Source organism: Lucilia sericata, unplaced genomic scaffold, assembly GCF_015586225.1.
Source record: "Lucilia sericata isolate MDLA Ls3-8-SP2 unplaced genomic scaffold, ASM1558622v1 Contig000128F_arrow, whole genome shotgun sequence".
Classification (NCBI taxonomy): domain Eukaryota; kingdom Metazoa; phylum Arthropoda; class Insecta; order Diptera; family Calliphoridae; genus Lucilia; species Lucilia sericata.
Genome location: NW_023994160.1, coordinates 488,450 through 507,309, shown reverse-complemented (window position 1 = coordinate 507,309; position 18,860 = coordinate 488,450). Strand labels below are relative to the sequence as shown.

At 27.8% G+C, this 18,860-nt stretch overlaps 1 protein-coding gene and 1 long non-coding RNA gene across 4 annotated transcripts in view; one reads left to right on the top strand and one right to left on the bottom strand.

Annotated features, from left to right (window-relative positions):
• LOC119600926 overlaps positions 1-18,860 on the bottom strand; it is a 169,702-nt gene that overhangs the window by 43,654 nt on the left and 107,188 nt on the right. The gene's annotated exons all lie outside the window — the stretch shown is intronic.
• Positions 1-18,860, top strand: part of LOC119600923 (acetylcholinesterase) — a 163,306-nt gene that overhangs the window by 126,886 nt on the left and 17,560 nt on the right. For 2 of the 3 annotated variants that reach the window (XM_037951510.1, XM_037951511.1), the window contains one exon: positions 12,484-12,613. The exons of the other annotated variant lie outside the window; for it this stretch is intronic. In XM_037951510.1, coding sequence (XP_037807438.1) covers positions 12,484-12,605 — 122 coding nt within the window. In that variant the 3' untranslated portion in view covers positions 12,606-12,613. Of the gene's footprint in view, positions 1-12,483; positions 12,614-18,860 lie in introns of those variants that run through there. 3 annotated transcript variants of the gene reach the window in all.

Sequence of the window (18,860 nt, the reverse complement as noted above, 5' to 3'; positions counted from 1 at the left end):
CCAAAATCTAAAAGAATCAAAGGTTCAAAGGCTGTTGAGAGCGTAGTTTAGATTAATTTTAAAGGGGGTGCAAAAATATTTAATAAATTTTACTTTTATAGAAAATTTTCCATAATTTTTATTTCATGTCAAGTGACTCAATTTTTGAAACCGATGTTTTCCGATCAGTATAGTAGTTTAGACACAATTTCTCAACAAGTTAGGTCAAGAAGTCTCTGAGTTACAGTGGATCAAAGTTTTGATAGTTTAGATAGCTATTTCTTCAATCTAATTTCTATTTCTTCAAAATTAATAGAAAAATTGAACTTTTTTCTAAATAGGCCCATTTTATTACACCTTCGTCAGAAGGGTGTTAATGTCGAAGTGCTTTACGTGAACACCTGCCGTGTTGGCCTATTTCACGCTGGTCTTTTTCAACCTCTGGTTGAGCTTTCGTAACGGCTCACCAACGCCCCATTGAGCTTCTTTTACGTAGGTGGCAATTTACATATATGGAATTTCCGGTTCATTATACGAGATCTTTGCTCGACTGTTCGAGCTATCTCATCTCTTGCCATAGAAGTCCCGTTTGGGGAATGACAGATGTCATGAGTCAAGCTAAATCTAACCCCGGCAAAGGAAAATCACTGGTTAGAGTTGATAGAAGGGACGAACGCAACATCAGGTGAAAACACCATATTCATGTCATGAGGAATGCTCTGTCCTTACAAACATTCTCATCATCTAAAGACTCAAGCCAGTGCATTACTGGACCGCTTAAAGTCGCCCAACCACACTACTGAGATGACTTCTGTTGATTCGACAACAGCACCTAGGGGATGTAATTGGTAGTCCGAAACACGAATCTATATTTAATTAGCCAGACTTATTTCAGTGGCAACAAGGACCCACTGTGATAAGTTGAGCATGTTTAGAGTAAACAACGCAACACACTTAACCATGAAGGAAAATCGAAGATAAATTAAATATTAAGGTATTACAGCTCCACAACGTCTCAACCTTCACTCCTTCTGTCATTCCGACATCTCCACAGATAAAACTCAGAATCCCTCTCATTCATCAGATACAAGTATCCGAATGGTACATCTCACTCCATCACATACCCAATCTTTGCATAATGAGCTCAATTCCAACATTTTATTAATCCTAGAAACTAGGAGCGCTAATAGAAATTTATCCCGAAAAATTGTATTTCACCGTGTATCAATATTTTAAGCAAGCAACCCCCATCCCGCGAATTTGGGTTTAAACAACAGCCACTACGTGGATCCCGAAGGAACCTCAACCAATTGACCAGCCAGGACAAATCCTGCGGGCAACTGGCCACCTGTAGTACCAGATTATGTGGTGCTCTGGTTAGACCCCATGTCAAATCATGGAAGGCAGGGAGTGAAATGTCATCACCAGTTTATAGTCTCGCCAGATTAGAGGTACTGGTAGCACCTCTTTACCCCGGGATTGCAATACACCAAGATGAGAGTCTTTCATCAAGGAAACATTCACCGGGGGGCGTGAAAAGAGAATATATAAGTTTGTCATTCCGTTTGTAATTTCTACAATATAATTTTCCGACCCCATAAGGAATATATATTCTGGATCCTTATGGCTAACGGAGTCGATTAAGCTATGTCCGTCGGTCTGTATGTTTGTTGATATCAGTTTTTAGAAGACCCCAGATTATTTCGAAATACGAATTTTCAATAATTCTGTCAGACATGCTTTCGAAAAGTTTCCCATTGAAAATCACCAAAATCGGTTTTGATATGAGCAAAAATCTGAGACTTACTCTCTTTAACAAATTATAAATAAAAGCATAAAAAACAACAACAATGAGATAAAACAGTTATATTTAGTTAATTTAGGTTATTTGATGGTGGTAATACAGTTTAAAATTGCCATACAAAATTTGTTTTATAAACCTGTACTAAAATAATATAAATAAGGTCTTGATTAGTGATTAGTAGTTATATTAACGAACGTTATTTGCAATTAAAGGTTTTATTAGATAATCGGATTGGTTATACATACATTTTTAAGTGGATTTTCTTCACTATATTTTCCATCTATGTAACACTTAATTTTCGATTAAAAACCTTTATTTGTTAAAATTGTTTATAACAAATTCACCCTTAATTTATCTCTTTACTTGTCCAATAGGTATTATTGAACATTTTCTATAGGCAGGATTTTTTACTTTATTAATTTTTTGTTTATTTACTAATATCATCTATAGTCTACTATTATACCTACACCTTTTTTTGCGACCATAGAAAGTTGGTCAAAGGCAAATTTTATATAAATTTATTTTATTTTTTTTTCTCGATTAATTTATATATTGCTACAACTTTAGTAGCAAATTTAAGTTCATTAAATTATGATGTATGTATTTTTTTATGAACTTTTTACAATAATTTAAAATTTATAAATTCGATAATATTTTTATTTATGTATATTATTTATTAAATTTAACGATCGAAAAGCCATTAAATAGTTAAATGAAAAAAAAAAAGATTTAAAAAAAATTTTTGTATACTGACATTTTATATGAGTTTTAATTAAAATTTCTTTTTATATTTTTATTATTGTTGCACTTGCTGTTGTTATTTTAAATCGGCACACTTTAGTAAAAAAATTATATTTATTTATATAGTAAATGCATGTGTTTGTGTATGTATAGGAATTTGTATAATATGTATGTATATATAATTAAAATTTTAAATATCACACTGACTTTATCTAGTTTCGGAAGTGTTAAATTTAAAACAACAAAAAACTTTCAATAAAATTAATAAAAAAATAAAAAATTATGCAAGAAGAGATTAAAAATGAAATCGATATATGGTAAAAATAATATACATACACCATCATACATGTTTGTATGTATGTTGGATATTTATCTATATTAGGGCGGTTTAAATTGGTATGGAGATACAAGAGTTTAGACATACATAAGACCGACAGACAAAAATATGTATATCAAAATATATCCTGTTATATCATACGATGTCACAAGATTATTTGTTTAAATTTGGCAAATACATTTATTTTGGTACAAGGACTAGTCATGTTCAAATTGGTCTATTATTTTACCTAACATCCAATAAATCCGCACACTAAGGTTCATAGTTGCCTAATATTACTTTGAAATTCAACTGAAATAAGATTTATATTAATATAAAGCGTACTTCAGAAAATAATTTTTTCATTCATAAGTTTCTTAATTATTTCTATAGCAATCCTGTCATTAGTACCAGAATATATATTTTAATATCAAAATCAAAAATAATAATATAGTTTGAGTACAACTCTAATGTTTAAATACACTATATCGGAGTTTTGTATTAGTATTTTTATAGCTAAAAAATAAAATAATAATAAACTGGTTAAACTAAATTTTGCTTTTAATTGTTTTAATACTCAGAAAATATATGCATATGGGGGATTTCATGTCAAGTGACCCAACTTTTGAAACCGATCTCTTCCGATATATGTATGTTCCCTTTTATCTACATATTAAGTATGGTGTCAAATAAGGGCGTTAAGACCACCTTCTTGGCGTTTTCTAATTTTACTGATCTGTTTATAAGAAAATAATTTTGATTATCGTCCTTTAATAATTTGCACGGATACCTAATCCTTGATGTCCTCGAAACTTTTACTGTTGATACTTTAGACTCTTATGTTAAGGCTATCTATGTTTCAACTAAATAATGTGTAAAAAAGATTTTATTCCAATTTAGCCAATTTTTCATTAAAATTTTGCATAGGAATAACTATGAGATAAGTCATAGCATACATATATGTGAAAAAATTATAAAAAAATATCGTATAACCCTACATCACTTCAGTGGTATATTGAATTTGTGCTGATGTTTGTAACGCACAATAATATTGGTCCTTTACCCACCTTAAAGTATACTAATCTGCTTTTAATCATTTTCAGAGTCGATTTAGCAATGTCCGTCCGTCCATCTGTCTGTCTGTCCGTCCATGTAAATAATGTAATCAAACTATAGGTCGCATTTTTTAAGATAATTCAATGAAATTTGGTACATGATCTTCTATTGTCTCAGTGACGAAGCCTATTGAAAATGGAACCCCCGAAGAGGGCTTGTAAACCCTGTAATCAAAGTACAGGTCGCAATTTTGAAGATAGTACAATGAAATTTTGCACATGATCTTCTATTGTACTAGAGACAAATCCTATTAAAAATGGGTAACATCGGTCCAATATTTGTCCTAGCCCCCAAACAACTGAGCCCCCCGAATATGGCTTTTAAGTTCATAATTATGTTCAATAAACTCGTATTTCGACAAAAAGCTACAAAACCAAGTTCTATACTAACCTGACCCTGATGAATTTTTTGATGACAGGGCCTCATTTGACCGTAGCCCCTGTACAAAGCCCCCTTCGTTGTATGACTTAAATGTACACAATTTTATTCAACAAAAAATGGCTAAAGTATGTCTGAGGCAAATGCTTATAATGAACACTACATCACATTTTATTTTTATAACTGGTATAGGGTATTATATGGTCGGCCTCGCCCGACTATAACTTCTTTTTAGTTTTTATATTGTATAACATTTGTATCTCCTGTTTAGCCAGCTGGTTTGTAAGCCCCTATTCGCATCCATGCTCCATATGTGAACCTTTAATGCGTCTACCCTGGAGAAGTTATTTCAAAGTTTAAATACTCTTTAACTAGGTCTATGTCCAAATTATTCCATTTTAAAGTGAAAAAAGTGATTTTATTCTTAAGGTTAACATAAGATTTGACATGTTACATTCCGTAGGAAAGGTTAACTTGTCTAGTTTCTCAGTATATGGTTTATATTTTAGGTTTTAGAATTGCTTACACACAAATAGAAAAAAATACAAAACACGGTGCAAATGCTAAAAAATTTTCTTGAGTTACAAAACATTTATTAGGTGTAAATATCATCGCGATCGGAAAACATAGTTTTCAAAAGTTGGGTCACTTGATATGAAATCTCCCATTCGTGTATAATGTTAAACAAGTAGGAGTTTTAAATAAATATGTGCGAATTGAAGTGAATTTTCGAAGATTTAAAAGATAGAGGAAATATTATGTAACCCGTTCCAAATTATACAAAAGGGGAAAATTATCTTTTTTATAAAAAAGTTAATATTTATTTTTTTTTTTTACAAAAAAATAATTAATTACATTTTTTAATTTATTTTGTTTAAGAGTTCTAAATTTAAATATTAAACTACTCGAAAGCATGTCTGTTAAAATGTCAAAAAGATTTCCATTTCAAGAGATAGACGGACATAGCTTATTGAATTCCGTTATCTACTTAAAAGGATACAGGGTCGGAAAATTATATTATCGTAAATGTAATTCTTACGTAGGTGAAGCCTAGACCTTTGAGGTATTCTATGATGAGTTTTGATTTGCTAAGTAAGATAATCAGTTGGTAAAACTTCACAGATCTTTAATTACGCAATTGTTTCTAAGCTGATAATTTAATTAAAACTTGTATTGCTTTAATAAACCTGTAGCAAGAAATTAAAAAATAATTACTACTAATACATTTCACAGTGGTTAAGAAAGGAAAAATTTATACAAAAAAAAAATTAAGATAGGTAAATTGTCAAAAATTATGGGACGCTATAAAGGATTCCATTACGAATAGAAATAAGAGGAAATACCCATATATGTTGCACGAAGGATCTACATAAACTGAAACTGAATAAACAAAACTACGTTGGGTCTGAGAAACATAAAGTCGAGGGAAGTTTTAATACAAAAACTCAAAAACTTTCCAATTGGTTTTCCGATCGAGGTTATTTTGCATATGATCATAGTATCATATTAGGAATTATTAGGAATATTTCTATATACTTATTATAAATTATACTAGATTTTTACTTCCATAATCAATGTTCATGTTCTGTCCAAAACGTTGCTCTTCGTTATCACTTTAACATGTTCATCTCGCTATGTGGTGAATGGTGGAATAATCGCCAAAATAAACATAAATTTTTATTTGAAAAGTTGCAGACAAGTGAATTAAATATGCAGCAACCGGACATACATCCTAATAATTTATTCATAATTCAGACGAATATTAAATACATATTTTGAATCAGATCATTAGAAACATTTTTTTTATTTTAATTAATGTGTCTTTCTAATCAGAGCCTCTCATATCTCTGATTAACATAAAATCTTATTTTTAATCTATTGAGACCATTCTTTTTTAATATAATTTTAAACTTGTTGCCAAGAGCCAGATATACATATTTATTTTGCCCATCTAAAGAACTTTTTCCAATACCATTGATCTATGAACACTGTGCGTTATTAACAATTAAATTCTGAATACACCAGACTGTTAGTCGTCGCTTTTTTTCTTTCTGTTGCTCTTCCTTACTATGAAAACAAGACATTATTGAATCATTTGTGTGGCTTATTTGTGGCAAAACTGTTTAAATTAAAGAAAGTAATACAATCTATTTCTTTTATATGAACTCATTAATATACAGACATATGGTGCTTAAAATTAACATTAAAAAGAATTATTTGAACACGCTTCTATTAAGTTTTATTTTATTATATTTTTTTTTTTGCTAAACATTTTAAAATGTCATAACAATTTATATTGAACACACATGTCGGTAAAAAAATTTAAAATATAAAAAAAAAAATCTGCGATAAAATCAACACAAAATGTTAACCCTAAATTTGTTTCTTTTTTGGCATAAAGGCACGTGTCGTGGTAAATGACAGTAAAAAATTATATTTATATGTTTGAGTGAATAATAATAACAATGCGACACCTTTTATCTTTTCAATCAAAAGACGAAATAGAAATATTATTTAATGTGAATTAATAATAGAGTAAATTTATTGTCTATAACGAAACATTAATAATAATGGGTTGTCTGTGCTATTGTACTCTACAGTTAAACAATAGAAATTTGTCAAAACAAAACGTCTGATTGGGTAAACAAACCCTTCTAAGAAAGGCATCCCAGCACAAAAATTTACTGTTAACAATGTAGATTTTTAAAGTTGCAGGAAATTGACTAAAGATACAATCAGCCTCGTTTACTTTTTAGATGCTAAAAACTTTTTTGTACAAAAATTTTTAAGAAAAAACTTAATCGCTAAAACATATATAAAAAATATTTCTAATAATCTTTTTTTGCTGGGTTACTATAAACCACAGAGCCCACAAAGTTTGTATTTCATATTTTGATTTACGGGCTGAGTATTATAATTTCCTTTAATGAAATTTGGTTTTATTCATATTCTCCATATAGTTTGCTTTTACTAAAAATATAAATAGTTGAGCAATATCAAAAATAGTGAAGCATTTTTTGTTTTTGTTATTCATATTCAAATTTATACCAAATTATAATTAATTGAAATAATAGTTTCTGTATTCCATTAAATACTCGATTTGTTAAATTATGAGTTAAACTACCATTAAACCCTGAGGCTACAAATTTATGGGCATCACACAATTAGTTCTGAAAATTATACGTGATTTTATGGCTTTATAATCGTTATATTTTTTACAAATAATAATAATCACACCTTTAGATACGTTAAATTAAAGCTATTAAATTATTTTAAATAATTTGGTGTTATATGTCTATTATAATAAATTTATTGCAAAACGGTTTGAGTAGGCACGATTTAATATATTTGAAATATATAAGAACTGAACTAGAACTGAACTAGAACTGAACTAGAACTGAACTAGAACTGAACTAGAACTGAACTAGAACTGAACTAGAACTGAACTAGAACTGAACTAGAACTGAACTAGAAATGAACTAGAACTGAACTAGAACTGAACTAGAACTGAACTAGAACTGAACTAGAACTGAACTAGAACTGAACTAGAACTGAACTAGAACTGAACTAGAAATGAACTAGAACTGAACTAGAACTGAACTAGAACTGAACTAGAACTGAACTAGAACTGAACTAGAACTGAACTAGAACTGAACTAGAACTGAACTAGAACTGAACTAGAACTGAACTAGAACTGAACTAGAACTGAACTAGAACTGAACTAGAACTGAACTAGAACTGAACTGAACTAGAACTGAACTAGAACTGAACTAGAACTGAACTAGAACTGAACTAGAACTGAACTAGAACTGAACTGAACTGAACTAGAACTGAACTGAACTGACCTAGAACTGAACTAGAAACTGAACTAGAACTGAACTAGAACTGAACTAGAACTGAACTAGAACTGAACTAGAACTGAACTAGAACTGAAACTAGACTGAACTAGAACTGAACTAGAACTGAACTAGAACTGAACTAGAACTGAACTAGAACTGAACTAGAACTGAACTAGAACTGTAACTGAACTGAACTAGAACTGAACTAGAACTGAACTAGAACTGAACTAAACTGAACTAGAACTGAACTAGAACTGAACTAGAACTGAACTAGAACTGAACTAGAAACTGAACTAGAACTGAACTAGAACTGAAACTAGAACTGAACTAGAACTGAACTAGAACTGAACTAGAACTGAACTAGAACTGAACTAGAACTGAACTAGAACTGAACTAGAACTGAACTAGAACTGAACTGAACTAGAACTGAACTAGAACTGAACTAGAACTGAACTAGAACTGAACTAGAACTGAACTAGAACTGAACTAGAACTGAACTAGAACTGAACTAGAACTGAACTAGAACTGAACTAGAACTGAACTAGAACTGAACTAGAACTGAACTAGAACTGAACTAGAACTGAACTAGAACTGAACTAGAACTGAACTAGAACTGAACTAGAACTGAACTAGAACTGAACTAGAACTGAACTAGAACTGAACTAGAACTGAACTAGAACTGAACTAGAACTGAACTAGAACTGAACTAGAACTGAACTAGAACTGAACTAGAACTGAACTAGAACTGAACTAGAACTGAACTAGAACTGAACTAGAACTGAACTAGAACTGAACTAGAACTGAACTAGAACTGAACTAGAACTGAACTAGAACTGAACTAGAACTGAACTAGAACTGAACTAGAACTGAACTAGAACTGAACTAGAACTGAACTAGAACTGAACTAGAACTGAACTAGAACTGAACTAGAACTGAACTAGAATTGAACTAGAACTGAACTAGAACTAAACTAGAACTGAACTACAACAGAACTAATATGATAAAGATCAAAAGTTTTTTTTTTTGTTTTTATTTCTTTTGCTAGCAAATTATAATTCTTTTGACAAAAGTATTTTTTGACAAATATGTATTTTACAAGTTAAAATATACATACATATTAAGCTTTTAAGTAAATTAAAAGGTACCATCAATCTTTGTTTCGTTTAGAGAAACACAAAGCAAATGAACGTTAGCCCAAAAAAAATTCTAGGTTACAATGCTTTAAATGTTCTAATAAAAAAATACTCGTAAATCACAGCAATGTCTCTTGTCTTAATACTAATTAATAATTTAAAAATGTCACTTAATGTTGTTCAAAATATATAAAATAAAATTAAGTACTAATTATTTCAAAATTATTCTGTCAGACAAAAAACACCTCTTCAATTTTAAATTAACATTATACAATTTGCGTTCTTTCATTCATTATGTGTATGTGTCTTTTGAGTTGTTTTTTTCTGTTTTATTAAATTTTTATTTGTTTCAATTATTAAACAAAACGTACTAATTGTTTCTATGTGCATTTAAAAACGAAATTATAAAATTTAAAATAATTAAAAAAAAATATATACAAAACACAAATTAAAACAAATCTAAGGTTTTAAACTTGTTAAAAACCAAGTTTTAAATTTAGACAAAAGCAAGAAAAAAAAGAAGAGTTTCAAATAATATAAAATAAATAATAATAACAGTAAATAATTTAAATAAATAATATTAATAAGATAAATGTCAGCTTAGACGAAAATAAATAAAACTAAATGAATGAATACAAAAGAAACACATGAAATAAAATGAAATTAGCTTATTTTATTTTAAAGGTAAGTAAGCTAAATTTTAAATCAGACTGCACCCCAAAATTCGCACCAGTGTTTGTTTTGTCTTCTTTTTTTTCTATAATTTTTAATTTATTACTTAATTTATTTTTTGTATTTTTTTATTATCTTTGATTTAAATTAAGTTTTACTTTTTGTGTGTGTTTAATTTTTAAGTTTAAAATGATACTGTTGTAGCACTGACGTTTAAATTGTGCTTTAAACTATGTTTATATCTATATTTATTTGCCCAGAGGGGAAAAATTAAAGTTAGACATACATACATATAAATATGTATTTTATATCAACGGAAATTAAATTGTTTCTTGATTTTATAGAAACGGAAATGAAATTGTGTCTTTATTTTGAAAGTGTTTTAATAATTATAACATTTTATTGAAGCTTTAATGATAATGTGTTTGAATCTGTTATAAATTCAAAAACTGTTATGTACTATTAGTTAATACTATTAGTTAATATAATATTAGTTTAGAAAATATTTTCTTAATATTTTTATATCCTTGATGGTTGATAGATGGGGATATAAATGGGAAATGATTTAATATTTAGAAAAATGGTGAGCTATCGTATACTTAACCTGTATAATGATTAGGGTTATAACCAAAATGAAGCCCTATTACTACGTGGTAGCCAGTAGTGTTCTAATAACGAAAACCGTTTTCTCGGGTCATTTTGGTGCAAAAACCTACCGCGGCAAATCGATTTTCTAAAACCATTTACAAACAAATTTACATGAATTTTTAATAGTATATTCTACAAGTTTGGATACTAAAATCGGAAGAGGTATTAACCGCAATCCATATCCTTGCTTTTTCACCGTCGCTAGGAAAAAAGTGATATACTTTATACTTTTTAATAGGTAGGGCCGATTGGAAATTTTCAAAAGTTATAATCCTAATATACATGTCATATATATGAATCTTTATTTGTAATCATAAAACAGGGGACCTTATATGGGTTGTTAGGGTCAATTGTTGACCGATCCTGGTAGAATTTTACAGATAGATTAAGATTCTTATATATGTCGTATTTCATTACTGTGCTGGAGTTTTTAAGGCATTTATGGACGTTAAAATAGTTTTCTGTGTGGCTCTTTATATGGGGGAATGGGAGGGCGAATTATGGACCGATCCTCATAGAAGATTTTAGTTTCTACAGAACTTGTTAATATCGAGCTAAAGCCCCTTTTTATGGGCGTTAAAGTTATTTTCTGAAGGGGTCCTTATATGGGGGGTATTGATCTTCATAAGTTTGATATACATATTTTGACTCATATTAAACCTGTTTACGTTCATCGCAATACATGTTTACTTTAGCCAGTTGTGAGCGTTAAAGTTTTTAGACCAATATTACCCATTTTCCATATCATCTAAATATTTGTATAAAATTTCAGATCTATAGCTCCTTCTGTTCTAAATTAATCGTGTTTTCATCAGACAGACGGACAGAAAAAAGACAGACAGACAGACAGAAAATTCAATAAGGATCCAGAATATATGCACTTTTATGGGTCGGTCATAAACCAATATTTCGATGTGTTACAAACAGAACGACAATATACCCTTATCTTTTTTTGATGGTGGGTTTAAAAACTGTATAGTGGTGGATGGGGAGGGTATTATGCGTTTATGCCAAAAAGATTGGCCCTACACCCTCCTTAAAGTATACTAATCGGCTCAGAATCACTATATGCGTCGATTTTTCTATGTCCGTCTGTCTGACCTTCTGTGTGTTCATGTAAACCTTGTGCGCATTCTACAGGTAGCAATTTTCAAGATAATTTGATGAAATTTTAAACATACTCTTACCCAATGACGAAGTGTATTGAAAATGGTTAAAATTGGTCCATTATTTCGTATAGTTCCTATACAACAGTTTCCCCCGAATATGGCCTTTGAGCTCATAAATACATATGTTAAATGTTTTTGTATCACTTAAAAAAGCTTAGTTTTATATAAGTCTGCTGATTTTCGTAATGATCGGACATCATTTGACCCTATCCACCATACAAAGTCCCCTTCAGAAAATGACTTGATGGTCAAAATTCTCTTATAAACACTAATATTACGATGATATTCTGCATATGTAACTAATGTAGACGTAAATTTCTCTACCAAGATTAATAAGGATAGGACCACCTGACCCTATTTAACCCCACTTTTAGAAAATCCCTCTTTTGTCAACAAATTGTTAAAATATTTCTGAATTAATTAAAGGTAAAAATTAAATTAAATATTATTAAAAAAATAATCAGCATTTTTAACATAATCACTGGTGTAGGGTATCATATAATCGGCCATGCCCGACTATAAACTCTTACTTGTTATCTCTTAAATTTACTTAAACCAATAATAAATTGTTTTTTAGCCAAATTTTCGTTATATTTATTTCAAATTTAATTTTTATCAAAACCATACAAAAACGAAACTCATCATCATTTCAAAAAGAAAATAACAAACTAATTTTTATATTTTTCAGGTTCCGAATGTGAAAACAACAGTGCAGAATCTGCGGCAGTGTCCATTATAAACGAAAAACAACAAAACTTGATAAAATGGGTCATCATGCTCACAATAATGGTCACAGGCATTTTTGAATAAAAACAATATGAAAAAAAATATAGAACATAAACATTTTGTTTACACTTTAATTGAAAATATATGAAAAAATAATAATAATAAATTAAATAAGAAAAATAAAAAATACTTTATAAAGAGAAAACATGAAATAGTAAAACAAAATGACATGAAAGCATAAAAAATAACAATTTAAATAAAAAAAAATTAATAATGAAAACCATGTTAGAAATACAAGCACAAATTGTAGTTTATAAAAAATTTAAAAATAAACTGACAAAACAGAATTATAAATACACAAACAGATAGACTTACTAATTAAACAGAAGATAACAAGAATTATAAATAATTAAGTTGCAAATGTAATGTAAAATTGCAAGTTTTTATAGGCAAATCCAAAACCCCACTAAAAAAATCAAGACTACAATGAATTATAATAACAAATACCCGCATTTTTTGTAAATTATAATAAAGCCAACATTCCCTTTTTAAGCCGGTTTTAACGACAAGTTGGCCAACTTGTCGGCAAACTCTTAAACCCATTAAGATGTTAGTCCTTTTAAAGAAAAACATTACTTTAGAGGACAACATAAATATTGTTTTTATAGAAAATTGTAACAATTGGTTAAAATAAAATAAAAAAAAAATTGGTAAAAAAATAATATTTTTTTGTAATTATGGCACAAATCCAAAATGAGACATTAATAAAAAAAAATTCATGACAATTTGTTTGATAATAAGAAACAATTTTTGAAATGTAAAAAAAAAACATATTTTTTGGTTTTTTTATACTCGCAAATCTAATAAATTTTTTAAAAGGAACATGAAAAATACAATAAATAAATTTTGATCTGATGATAAACCCTAGAAGACAAAAACAAAACTCCCTGAATTAAGAATTTTTTGTACACGCTTTGTGAAAGTTTATAGAAAGAAAAAAAAAAAAACAAAATCAAATAAGATTTTTTTTAAATAAAGCCATTTAAAATACAATAAATACTAAAACTAATAATTAAATTTTAAATAAAAAAAAATTAATTATTAAGAAAAAGAGGAGATACTTTTGAGGCGCATAATAAATAAATATTGTTTCTAATTATTAAAAATAAAACTCTCCCAACAGAAAATAAATAAATAAATAAGTATTTATATATACATAAAACTACATAAATGCATTCAATTATTATATATAATATTAATAAACAAATGCAATTTGCATTAATTAACTAAATAATTAAGCAACGAGTTGGTTTTCTTAAAGTTAAAACCACAAATTATCTAAATTTTACAGTCATAACTAAATTTAATTAACTACTACTTGATTCTTTTATATTATGTTTCGTTTAATTTTTTTATTTTAAATTACACAATTTTCTAAATGATATTGATAAATAATTAGCTTTAAGATATATTTTATGTTTGTTTCTATTTATTATAAAAAAGAAAATATATTATAGAATATACATACATACACTACATACATTACATTACTTTACTTTACATACATATAAATCAAATCCTCTTACAAAACAAACTCTGTTTTTTCATATATTCTTTGAATAAATTTTAAATCTTTGGTGTTTTTTATTTTATTTTTTTTTTGAGTTGCAGTTTTCCTTGATTGATTTTAATTTTTTAAGGGTCTTTGAGAATATAACTACATATATATATGTATGTATATACCGAATTATCATTGGCTATAATTTTAGAGCAAAAACTAATTTCTAAAAAAACTTGGATAGTACTGGCAGTCCGTCCATCTGGCTGGCTGTCTATGTAAAGCTTGTGCGCAAGGTACAGGAAGCAATTTTCAAGATAATTGATGAAATTTGTTACGTACGCATTTTTTGGACCAATGATTAAGCTTATGGAAAATGTTTAAAATCGGTTCATTATTACACCAACCCCCCATTCACCTGAAATATCCGAATGGGGCTCATAATTATGTTAAATAGAGTTGCATCTCAATTAAAAGCGACACAACTAAGTTTTATACAAGCTTTGATGACCTTGCTGGATTTTGTAATAATCGAGCTTATTGACAAAGCTCCTCAAAGCTCTTTTCAGAAAATTACGTGAATGTCACATTTAGTATTCATAACGGGTGTGACCGTCTAACCTAAGGAAGTTTAGACGGTCACACCCGTCTAAACTTTATTTCTAAAAGCTCGTTTTATAAAAAAGCTCATTTTTCTAGACTGTTTGTGGAAAAGTTTTAAAAATTCATGTTTTTAGTAAAAAAACTGTATTATTTTCAATTTCTCTTTTGTATAAAGTTGCGTTCACATCTATAAAATATTTGACAAAAAGGTCAGGCCACAATTTTAAATATATTTTGATGAAACGACAAAAACGACATGGCCCCTAGAAACCGACAATTTGATTTCCTATAAATATTTATTAATTTACACAAACAAAATATGGAAACAAAATTGGAATTATCACTTTAGAATATCTTTTAGTACACTACACCACCAGAGTAAGGTATCATACTTTTGTGCTGATGTTTGTAATGCACAAAAATATTGTTCATACCCCTATTTTAAAGTATTCCAAACGACTCAGATTCACTTTCTCGTCGTTTAAGTCATGTCCGTCTGTCTGGCTGGCGGACCATATAAACTTAGTGCGCAAGGTACAGACCGCAATTTTAAAGATATTTTGATGAAATTTGGAACATATGTACATGTTTTTCGGCCATTGAAAATGGTTGAAATCGGTTCATTATTTCGCCTAGATCCCATAAAACGGAACCTTCCGATTTGGAGATTTTAGCTCATAACTAAGTCAATTATACTAGTATCTCTTCACAAATCGACATAATAACGTTTATTATAAGCATAAATGACACGGTCGACGGTAAATGACACTGTCTGACGGTTTTTGTAATGATCAGGCCTCATTTGACCCTAGTCTTCATGCAAACTCCCCTTTAGAAAATTACTTAAACATCCATAATTGTGAAATAATAATAAAATTAAAAATGAAATTTAATTCAAATTTCTTTCCCCAAATTTTATGAGTATCGGGCCATATTTGATCCTCACTCTCATATAAAGCTTCTTTTAGCAAATTAGTGTTTCGAAATTAAAGCCAACTACAACATAAATCCTCTAAAAAATCTAAACAAATGTCGGCCATGCCTACTGCGACCTACTTTCCTACTATTTATTCAAAAGAAAAAATATTGAAAGAAATAGTGGTTACGTCTTTTTGATCAAATATTTGATAGGTCTGAACGTACCTTAGCAAAAAAAATATCTTCAGCATTGAAAACATAGAATTATTTTCGCTTCTTTGAAAGTCATTAAACATCACTTCCACAGAAGGTAAAATAAGTCACTATTTGCTACTTTTGAAGTGCTGGGACATAATCCATTTAGGTTATCCAAAAACAACTCCCCTGTAATTATTACTGGAGTACATGATCCGTTTAGTAGTCCTATGTAATGAAGGCATGGATCATGTTTACTTTATTTTAAACAACATGGTTCATAGCCTGTCTTATATGGAACCATATTTGCAGAACATGTGTTCCCATAATTTTAGCAAGGAAGTAGTTTTGGGATTACTCTGATGTAATGCATAGATGGATTACGTAGGACATGACAATGTTAAATGGAGTTTATTTTTCCATACATTTAGATTAGTTTTGGACCAGCCTTAGTCCTTTGAGAAGTACTTTTTACAGGTGTTTGCGGAGTAGTCTCAATTTTCAATAGTTCGAAGCTTTTCAATAATTCGAAGGGTCAGCTCAGGCTATAGTTTTAATAGTACGAAGGACCAACTCAAAGACAAAAGTTTAATTTTTCGTTAACAATTAGTAAAGATCAAAAATATTAATTTTAATTTAAAATTATTTAATTGAATTACATTAAAAAAATTCCATAAAAATTTTACTTAACACAACTTAGTTAAGTTTAAAAACTATTAATTAGAATTTTAATTATTTTTTCTTTTTAATAACTAATCGATTTTTAACATGGTTTTTAAATAAAACCATTTAATCCATTCTAACAAAAAAACGACAATTATTGGATTTTATAAATATTTTTTAGTTAAATTTTGTATATGAAAACATATCAGTATATTAATAAAAGTATATTAATTAAAATTTATATTAAACAAAAAAAAACTAAATTGGCTTTAAACAAAAACTAATAAAAAAATCTAACTTACACAACAATAAATAGTATGTCTGTAATTGTATAAAAATTTAAAACAAACAAAAAAAAAAAACATAATTATTAAATAAATAATAATTAAAAACAAAAAATAACAATAATTACAACAAAAAAAAAAAAAAAAAGAAAGAAGTACTTTAGCACTTTTAAATAGTTAAATGTATTTATTAATAATTAAATTGCTATTTAAATGGTATTTAAATAAATAAGAAAAAAACAATTGATATTATATATTATACAAATATAAAAAATATATAGTTATTAAAACCTAGACAAAACTAATAAAAAATATATATACATATATAAATAATGAATATACACTTAGCAACAAAAAATATTCCAAAACCAAACAGTAAGTGTCAAAGTAAATTTCTTAAACTACTTTCTTAAATTTTGTTTTAATTAAACTATAAATTTTTATTAAAAACTAAAATTAGAAATTAATTTTATATAAGAAATACTAAATTAAAAAAAATATTTTGAAAAATTATAAATTTAATTTATTTTGACACTTACTGTAGTGGTTTAATTATGTAGTATATAAACATATAAAGGCATATCAACCATATACTACTATATTATTGGATAAATGTATTACTTTCTTTATAACTTGAAAAAAAAAACAAGTTAAATCTTAGATGATTGAAATAATAATGAGCGATGTTCGCTTTTAAATTAAAAACAAAAAATATAGAAAATTTATTTAAAACCCACAAAACCCCAGTGTAAACTTTAGTAATAAAATCCATATATAATATATATTCGTATTAAAATTAAAAACAAAAATGCTTTAAATATTAAATACTAATAAATTAAATAAAAATAAATAATAATAATTAAGACAGTCTTAAAGGCTTACTTAAACAAATTTAAAACCAAATTTTATTTGTTACTTTTTAAAAAGAATTCGTAAAAGTAAACATTATGTTTTCAACTCTTTTATAAAACACTTAAAAAAAACAAAATCCCCTAAAAGTTCTAGTATTAAATTTTTGTAAAACATTACATTAAATACAAAAGTAAACTCAATTTTTAAACAATAAGGACCCATTTAAATTGCATAATTACCAAATTACTCACTAATTAATATAAATAAAATTAATGAAAAACAACAACAAAAATTATTTATATTTTTTATACATGAAAACATAAATTTAACAAAAACAAAAAAAAAGATCTTAATAATAATAATTAATTTTAAATAAACTATAAATAAGTCTTATTAACAAACAGAAAAATTAAACAATAATACTCTAGTAAACACTTTTTTTAAACAAAATTTCTTTAAATTTTGCTTTAGACCTATTAGGCATAAAAATTCTTTTTTTTTTTGTAAAAAAAGGCCTCCATTTATAAAGCATTTGAAAAAAAGGAATTTTTATGTCTGTTTTTATAATTTATAAATTTTTTACTGATTTTTTTTTTTTTTTAATTTTTTATGGAAATATTTTTTTGTCATATTTTTGCATGGTTTTCGGCTCAAGCCAACAAAAATTCAAATTGACAATATAATATTTCGCCTTAATATGAAAACACTTTTTCTACCCAAACTAAAGAAAATTATCTTAAACACAAACCAAGTTTTCTATAATTGAATTTAAAAAAAAATAATTTGTTGAAATTTTTCTCTTAAATATTTGTTTAAAATTTTTTAAGTAGAGATCAAATTTTGGAGTTCTTTTTTTTACAGTTAAATTTTTGTAAATTTTATTTAACACTTCAGAGAAGTGAGGGCCTTCAAAAAGAGCCACTATTTCCTGGAACTGATTTAAAAACTATCCCCCTTATTTTGTAAAACACTTCACCCTGCGTTGAAAATTTATATGAGAAATAAAGTGAAGTGAGGGGAAGGGGTTTACAAAATAAACCCCTATAACATTTATCGATATTCTTAAGTTCCTTCTAGAATTTCGGTAACTTTGTCTTATATTGCTTAAGTTGAACTTCTACAGGGTATTTCTATTACGTAGTCCGAAGGACCATTTTGTTTGATATAAAATCCATGGAGAGAGAGAAGTCTTTAGCCTCTATAAGATTGTGTAATACTTACAATACGTCCATGAGAAGTTAAATCTCAAGATGAAGTCAGCTTGAG